This window comes from Micropterus dolomieu, linkage group LG19 (assembly GCF_021292245.1).
Source record: "Micropterus dolomieu isolate WLL.071019.BEF.003 ecotype Adirondacks linkage group LG19, ASM2129224v1, whole genome shotgun sequence".
Taxonomy (NCBI): Eukaryota; Metazoa; Chordata; class Actinopteri; order Centrarchiformes; family Centrarchidae; genus Micropterus; species Micropterus dolomieu.
In genome coordinates, this window is record NC_060168.1 from 35,770,415 (window position 1) to 35,779,416 (window position 9,002).

At 42.1% G+C, this 9,002-nt stretch overlaps 1 protein-coding gene across 1 annotated transcript in view; it reads right to left on the reverse strand.

Moving 5' to 3' along the window:
• Window positions 1-5,042: 5,042 nt before the first annotated feature.
• LOC123957407 (inaD-like protein) overlaps window positions 5,043-9,002 on the reverse strand; it is a 12,318-nt gene continuing 8,358 nt past the window's right edge. Inside the window, exons 4-7 of the mRNA XM_046030162.1 lie at window positions 7,504-7,713; window positions 7,279-7,418; window positions 5,583-5,763; window positions 5,043-5,105 (exon numbers count right to left, since the gene is read on the reverse strand). Of these exons, the coding sequence (XP_045886118.1) occupies window positions 5,058-5,105; window positions 5,583-5,763; window positions 7,279-7,418; window positions 7,504-7,713 (579 nt within the window). The 3' untranslated portion in view covers window positions 5,043-5,057. The remainder of the gene's footprint in view (window positions 5,106-5,582; window positions 5,764-7,278; window positions 7,419-7,503; window positions 7,714-9,002) is intronic.

Below are 9,002 nucleotides of genomic sequence, written 5' to 3' on the forward strand. Positions count from 1 at the left end.
TGTTTGTAATGCGACGTCCCCATTAGGTTGTGGAGTGTTTATGCGTGTTCTGTAGTAGTCTGTAGTCTGTCAGTAGGCGGGGTCGTCGTCATCAACATGTATTGGAGCCACCTGGGCCCCGGTGTTCTCCATATATAAAGCACATCTTACCTGTTGCACTTTGGGAGACGCAGTTCCCTCTACTCCTCGCTCCTCATTATTGCAGACACTACTGACTTACTGATTACCACACGACACTGCTTTATTTGAGTAACTGTGTTAAGTAAATGTTTAAGTTGTTGTAAATAAAGTAATAGTACCGTTGCTGCAGCCCGTTGTTGTTGCTGTGTGATCAATCATGTCAGGGCTTTTGAGCCGGTCCGTCACAGTAAACTATTTCACTGTGGACTCCTTCCGCTTCCTGGGCACCATCATCTCCCTCACCAAGAAGGACCAGCAGAGGATGTACTTCCTGCAGCAGCTGAAGAAGTTCAGCCTGCCAAAGACAATGATGGTGCACTTCTACACCGCCATCATTGAGTCCATCCTCACCTCCTCCATCACCATCTGGTTCGCTGCTGCCACTGCCAGGGACAAGGGCAGGCTGCAGGGCGTCATTCGCTCTGTAAAGAAGGTGATTGGCTGCAATCTTCCATCACTTCGGGACCTGTGCGCCTCCAGGACTCTGAGGCGAGCAGGAAAGATTGTGGCCGACTCCTCCCACCCCAGACAAAAACTGTTCAAGACTTGTGTCTTTATTATTCTTCCATAACTTGTGTATTTTGTCAATTCAATTCAAACCTTTACTTGTCTCTAACTTTCTGTGATCACTCGTGTTACAGCCGATCTCTCAGCAGAGCTGCTGGATTTGGTCATTTTGTCTGACGATGATCGCGGTTAGCTACTGACCGCTGGTTAACAGAGTGTTCATCCACACATAAGTGGAGATAGCGTGGGTGCGGCCGCCCCAGGGCCCTGGCTGGTAGGGGGCCACATTTTAACAAAACCCACTTCCCCTTTCTGCATCATGGGAATTCTGAGGGACGGACATAGGCTGCGCAGCGGTTTATTTACAGCGTCAACTTCAACGTCAAGAGCATTTTGCATGCTGGATTTTTGTTGGATGTTTAAATTTTGTTGATTTGGTGATTAGTGCTTGCTTTTTGTGCTTCTACTATGATTAAGAAGCTACGTAGTAAAAATGTTTCTTTTTTGTCTGATTTAACTGTGTTGATTGTTGATAAACGATCGGAAGTCTGTACCGGGTATTTTATTTTGAAAATTAAATGGATTCTGTGCCGTGTCTGTGTCTGGCTTCCTGTCAGGTTCATCTGCGCTGTGCTGCTTGACGCTGGGACGCTTCTGGGACGCACTGCAGAGCTCCTGGTGTGAGCACAAACATTTAGTAGAATGACTGCGATCAGCTCCGGCAGCAGCGAGGCAGACGGACATTTGGAGCGACTCCGGGGTCATGTAAACTTGGTTTAAATCACTCTGTAGCAGGTGGTCCCCGTGATGAAGCTCCGTCCCCAGTTAGACAACAGAAACAGAAAAATATGTAGATAAAAACAATTAAATAGTGAATTCGGCTGCATTAAAACACAGAGGCAAGCCTGTCTCACTTTATTCTCCTTCTCTCTCCAACAAACAAGGGCTGAAACAATTTATCGATTTATTCGATTACTAAAAGCATCGACACAAATTCTTCGCATCGATTAATTAATCTATAGAATACTCAATTACTAAAACCATCGTTAGCTGCAGTCCTACAAACTACACAAATCTAGTCTTGCTGTGAATGCGTTAAGACTAACACACACACACACACACACACACACACACACACACAAGCTGCTGATCTCAACAAAAAAACCCATCAGCTGTCTGTAACGTTATCTTTTAAAATGAAGTTTCTCTGATCAATGGTCCCGGCTCTCCCCTACATTCACTGACTGACCGTTCCTCACTGGCAGCAGCAGCTTTATTTGCTGGTTTATTGTTGCTTTAGAGAAAACAATTATGAGCAAAGGCTCCTCGGAGCTCCTCAGATCGGGAAACGCTGGATTAATTAAAGCCAATTAAACAGAACAGAAGCTTCACCTACCAAATCCACCACAGGTGAAGTTATCTACAGTGTGACCTTTGACCCTTCATCTCACTTCAGAGTGCGTTTCAGACATTTATCCGTGTCTCTGTCCTCGCTCTCTCCTGCCTCGCTGCCAGTCTTTGACTCGCCCGTCATGTCGACATTCATTGATCGCGCCTCCACTCAGACTTAAATACATATTGTCAGGAGCGAAGCTGCAAGTGGAGCACTAACTTGATTTCCTATAGGCTTTAAGGTCATAAAAATAATCCGAGTCAATGTCAGCAGACTTACGGCTCATCATAAACAGGAGGTCTCCCTCTGAGGCGGAGGCGTGGTTTCAAAGTGCCCTCCAGTTATGATTGACGCCCTCGCTGCAATGCTTGTTTTGAGTGACAGCCAAGCTGCTGGATGAGGTGTGTTTGTGTAGCTGGCTGAACACACAGTACAGTATAAAGCGGATTTCAGTGATGCTCCAAATCTCTACAGTAGCTGGTTTAAGATCTGACCTTAAATATAATTTCACACTGAGCCATAAAACTCAACAAGGAACAAATGTGCAAACTCTTTTCTTTCAAGTTTTGTTGCAAAATGAAAAAACCTGACACCTTGTTCTGCAGCTCAACATGCACCAACTCATTTTAATGTTAAATTGCACAGCAGGGACGTTTATTAACTCTGGACAATATAATTTTATAGATTTTAAATGGTTTATATATAATTTTTTTTACCCTAAAATGGATGCTCAAGATTTGGAATTGACTTTATTTTACAACCTAAGCTTGTTTTCTTGTTTCGCTCAAACAACTGACATTAAAACTTTAGTATCAGAAGTGCAAGGCCCATCTGGACTGCCTCTTTTATTCCAGACTGAATAAACTGTTTCTATAGCGACAACCCACGGCTGGGAATAACGTGTCGCAACAGTAATGCAGGTACAATAACGTAGGGCTGCTGGACAATAAAACAACAATATAACAAATGTTCAATAAATGTTTGATTTTATTCACTTGAATCACACAATTTTTTTATTAAAAGGGGCATTATGGAGTTTCCAGCGGCCTCTAGCGGTGCGGTTTTAAGATTGCAACCAGGCGTGTGTTCGTACGCGTTCTCGCTTGAACTCAAGAGCGAGCAGAATCTGAAACACAACCGCTGTCACACAGAAATACCACAATAAACGCAGGAACACCAGCATGCAGGCTGTGGCTTTTCACACAGATGTTACTTCAACGTTCCCGTCTCAGAGGCAGATCAACACCGGCGCCGTAACGTTACTTCATTCAGCGCAGCGAGCAGCATATCGGAACAATCCTCCCGGAAAAAAGGCAGAGTGACAGCAGCTATAGACAGACAGAGCTGGAAACTCAGCTGAACTCCCACTGAAACGTTACAGTAATGTTTTTAATCAGCTGCAGGTTGAAGTAATCCACGCTCGTTACATGATGACGTTACATTTACTGCATTTAGTCGACGTGCTACATCGTTAGCTCGCCTGCTGCTTTCAGTAACCATCTTTACTATCTGTGAATCTGTCACCGGAGGCTCAGCAATGTCAGCACAGCTACATGTACTGGATGATAATGAAACTGTTGAAAGTGAGCTGGACTGAATATTATAAGTGACTATAACAGTTAGACCGCAGTGAGTAACTTTCCTGTAACTAGTGATAGCTGATGGCTCTTCCTTTGTTGCAGTGTTTTATGTTATGTGGGTCTCGTCAGTTACAGCGACGTAGACGTGGAGAAGCTGTGGAGCTGAGTAACGGTAAAACCACAATAAACATAAACTGAATGCTACGAAGCAAACAGCAGCAGGTCCGAGCTGCTGTAGCGTTAGCTGGCTGCATCGCTATAGGCTAACGTTAGTAAACAAATCGCTCCACATTTGCTTTTTGCCGTCACATCCTTTCTTGCAGGCTAAATCAACAGTGGCACACAGGATAGTAACATGGGTGGCGTTAGTTGGTGAAGTAATGTGGAAAGCTAACGTTATATAAAACTTTGCACCGGATAATGTTAGCAACTGCTCGCTGTTAGCCGACAAGCTAACGTGACTTTCTCTGTGTTTCTCCAGCTTCACTGATGCTCACTTTGTTCTTACTCGACATCATCTGAACCCGTTTGGTCTGATGGGCTTCAGCACATGAACCTTTACTGTTGTTTTGGATCCTTACGTGGAGCCTGTGTTTTGCTGTGAGCCGGTTGTTTTATGGTGTTAGCGGACTGCATGTCGTTAGCTGCCGTGTTGTCGCTGTAGTCTGAGAGGCTCGTGAGCGCACAGGGCTGAATCCGACCCGGAGACCTCACATTGAAAGCAGAATAGTGGCTGATGCAAGCAACGGAGAAAACAGGCGTGTGCTTCATTTCTAAGTGAGTTTTGAGCCCTTTGACAATAAAGCAATGAAAATTTTATTAATTTCATTGAAAAACTTACATATAGCCCCTTTAAGATGTTGAGGAAAAAGGACTGAAAACAGCTTTTACTTATACTCTAGATAGATATAGATTTTATCATAATTGTTTTGAATATTCTGCCTCAGATTTGAGAAGTCATCCGCTGTTTGCCCTCAAATTTTCTGACCATAAAGAAAAGTTTAAACCACAATTAACCATTCACCATCACTCAGGAGCAAAAATCAGCCTTTAAACTCGAAAGAAATAACGATTTGATACTTATCATGATAATTATCTATATCGAAAGATATGAAAGTTTTTATGGTGATAACATTTTTATCATTGTACAGCCGTACAATAATGTATTACTTTTTGCTGTAATGCAGATTTTGGTGATATTAGACTCGTTACAATCTCAGTAACGCGCGTTACAACGCATTTCAACCCAAAATAAAGTGTTTTGTTTTTTTAATAAATCACCAACACAGAGAAACATTGTGACACCAGAAAAAAAAACTAAGTACAAGATAAACGTTATTTCCTGTTGCTGGAATTTGATGGTTGAAGTTGTAGGCAGGGTGCAAACTGGGCTCCTCTTAACAAGACGGGAGCTCCCCTGAAAAAATGATCACTGGGGGGGGTCTCTAAAATAGTGACAATATGGATCATGAATCATGCATAAATGTAATTCTATGCAAGTTTTCTTTACAATTTCCTTTCCTGATCAGAGAGGCTGCTGTCAGTGCATCCTGACCAATCCCGTCGGAGTGTCGGGAGATTTAAATAATAAATATGTTGTGCTGCAGGAGGTGGTTAGCCTGGTTTAGCATAAAGACTGGATGCAGGGGAAACAGCTAACCTGGCTCTGTTCAAATCCACCTCCCAGCACGTCTAATGCTGATTAACATGTTTCTTGTTTAATCTGTACACAAACAAATATGTAAAGACCAAGTTTGTGGTTTTGGGACTAATTATTAGGGGTTAGAGGTGTTTGTAGAAGTATTTTTAAAATTACAAATGTCCTGGAGATGGTTTGCAGAAAGGTATTTGTTCTTTTTCAGATTTCAATTTGTGACGCTTTAAGAGTCACACATAAAACGAGCAATAGTTGATCGTCTTACCGTGTTGATGGCGGCGGCAGGTTGTGATGATGCGTTGAGTGGGCGGTCCCTGGCGACCACCAGCTCCACCGTCTCTCCGGGCTGCTGCAGGAGGGTCAGCGCCTGCTGCTGGCTGATCCCCGCCTCCAGAGGACTGCCGTTTATCACCAGGATCTGGTCCCTCTCCTGGAGACACCCGTTCCTGCAGCGACAACACCAGTCAGGACTTTCCAGTAACACGATAAAAACCAAACTCTCCCGCAGAAATCTCCACAGTTACACAGCTAGCTGGTTAGCTTTTAGTAATTCACTTCATAATATTTTCCATGGCAATATTGTATTGATACACTGGGGGGTCAAGTATCAATCTTTTATTATATAAATTGTACATGAGAACTACGATAATAAAATCAGTTGCTTTTTCAGTCCAATAGAAATAGAGCTTTTCTTTGGGGACACAATTTGAAGTTAATAATAAATTGCAATATTATATCGTATAAAATTTGTATCATGGGGCCTTTGGTGTTTCTCACCCCTAGTTACTAGTGTTTGTTTTGTTTTTTTATTTACTTATAACTAATTGCACAATTTTACCATTGAAATCTATGGGGCTCTGCAGTTCAGACACCATTTCATAAGTAAATAGTAATCATTTCCATTTTACTAGTATATATTCTTTAGCTACTAGTGCTCTTGTTTTAGTAAATAGTAACTTTTCCATTTTACTAGTAAGAATTCAACCGTCAATAACAAGTTATTGATAAATGACTAGTAACCCCCAAAATGCACTAGTAAGAATAAAAATGTTACGAGTATCTTTTGGAAAAGTTACTAGTGACTATTAGAATAGGTACTAGCATTTAAATAGTAGTTACTTGTAAAATGGTATTAGTTACTAGTACCTAATGAAAACTTTTAAATAGCTAGTAGTAAGTTTAAAGGAATAAATGTTAAAACGGCTGGCCATAACACACAGTAGCTGTTAAATGCTAAAACAGCACAATGTAAACTGTATTCCAGTTTGTTTACCTTTTCAATTTCTTTTTGACTCGATTAAAAGGGTCAAAATAGTTATATATGTTTTAGCCCAGAAGTTTTCAAAGTGTGATCACACAGTGATTAGTTATTATATTAGTTTTCAAATGGTGATCAAACCGAATAGCCTACGTGTGTGACCTGGTAAATGAGAGAGTTTTTCTAACGTTACCAGAGTCAGAAAGTAATAAAAGCCTTAGGACTGACGTTTTTGAATTTATTTGGTGCAGTCTGAAATTATGTCAAACGGTAATATTATGCTATACTGCCTCTATTGTTGAGTGTCTATGAGATCAAATAACATAATCATGGTTCCCAAAGGTATCCAGAAACTGAGCAAACTAAAGAAGTAAACCGAGGGGGGCACCTTTTCCCAAGCTTTGTCTGAGGGGAGGTTGTTTTAGCTTACAATAAATGTTTTATTACCTACACTCTTATTTTTATATCCAAAACACTATTTGAGTACAATTTTTACAATGAGCTGTGATTTGAATTATAAAAAATGACTTTAAACATCTAATAAAATCTAATTTTGTCGGAAATAAAAGCAAACATGATCTTCAATGTGTGAAAGGAACTTAATATCTTTTATCTCCATGTTAAACTGCATTTCAGTCGTAGGAGCTGCTTCTTCATGACCTGCTGCTCATTCTGACTGTAGCAAACAAAGCTTTAGCTGAACCTGTGCGCGACGCCTCCAGGCTGGATGTGTTTAACGAAGACGCCCTGACTGCTGGTTCCTTCAGGGTTCAGGCCGACCACGCTGAAGCCCAGACCTCCAGACAGAGGCCGAGTCAGGCGGACCAGCTCTGTGTGACGGCCCTGCACACACACACACACATACAGGTTTATATGCATGCCGTGGACTCTGCAGGTGTGTTTGAGTGTGTCTCGCAGCTCCACCCACCTTGGCAGCGGCGAGGATCCATTTCGGCAGGAGGTCAGATGAGGGCGGAGTCTGATGGATGGGTGGAGACAAGCCATTGGTCAGGATGGAGGAGGAGGAGGACAGGGAGGGCGGGGCGGAGCTGCTGGCTGAATTAACAGCGCTCATGATCAGCTGACCCTTTTTGGAGAAACTGAACTCGCTGCAGGTGTCAGGCGGCATATTGTTCAGCTACAGACAGAGGAGGAGGAGGGAGGGAGGAGAGGTTTGTCAGATACGATGTGAAACATGTTTTGTAGACTTGGTTGAAATCAACGCTGTTCTTCACTCACTCTTTTCCAAAGTCAGATGGTTTCTTTTACATTTGATAACTTCTCTTTTGTGTGAGGTACTGAGAAAACTACTGAAACTAAAGGCATCGGCCGTCGTAGAGAAACAAACATGTTATTCATACCCAGCACTGTCAAACACACAACGTTCAGTACATCTGGAGCACAAAATGTTCGGCCACAGAAATTAATCGGCCAAAAATAGCAAAAAAAATAATAGTAAGTCAAATTACGGAAAAATTATGTTGACATGTCGGCAGTGTGGAAGCATTTTAAAGGAAACCTGTTATACTGCATTTCCAGTCCTATATTGTAGTTCTGTGACTCCTGTATGGCAGCTTTGCATGATTCAAAGTTCAAAAAAATTATTTTCTATCTTATACTGTCTCTTCATGTAGGCCTTCATTTCAGCCTCTGTCTGAAACAAGCTGTAGATGCTCCTGTCTCTTTAAGCCCCCGCTCCAAAGCCCACTGTCTTCTGATTGGCCATTGTCTTATGTATTTACCAGGCTGCCGCAGGGATAGGGCTGCATGTTCCTTTGTGGGCGTGGCCAGCATGCTCTGCCTGGAGCAAATGACCATATATGGAAATCCAGCCTCGGAATGACATCATACCGAGCCGTTAGTAGAAAAAACGGTGTTCAGAACAGGGAGATATGAGGTTTTGGCTCACAGGGATTTCTTTTAAATACTTTGACCTCATTATTTGAAGCTTTGGCCGTGTTTATCATGAACGTCAGACATTGTAACATTATAGAAATGCCAGAAAATATGAAAAAGCATAAAAAAGGTCCCCTGAGAAAGAAGCTGTTCTGCTGAACTGTTTCCCAGCACATCCGCTCCATCTGTGGCTGACTTCTTAGAAAAGAACCGCTTTGAGTGTTTCTGTCACTCGTCTGTAAGAAGGCAATTAAGCTAGCCGCACCGACATTTGGAGTGCACACGTATTCAAGCCTTTACGGTAAGTGAACCGGCCCAGAGCGAGCTGACAGGCAGGTTAGAGACTTTATCCTGTCAGTTTGTCTCTTTAGTATGAAGAGAGGCTGTGAAGTTCAAGTTCAAGTTCATTTTATTTATATAGCACATTTTATAGCAGCCAATGACTGACCAAAGTGCTTTACAGAACAACAAAATTAAAAGACACTAACACCATGCATAGCAGCACATCATAGAACAGTACAGCAAAGATAA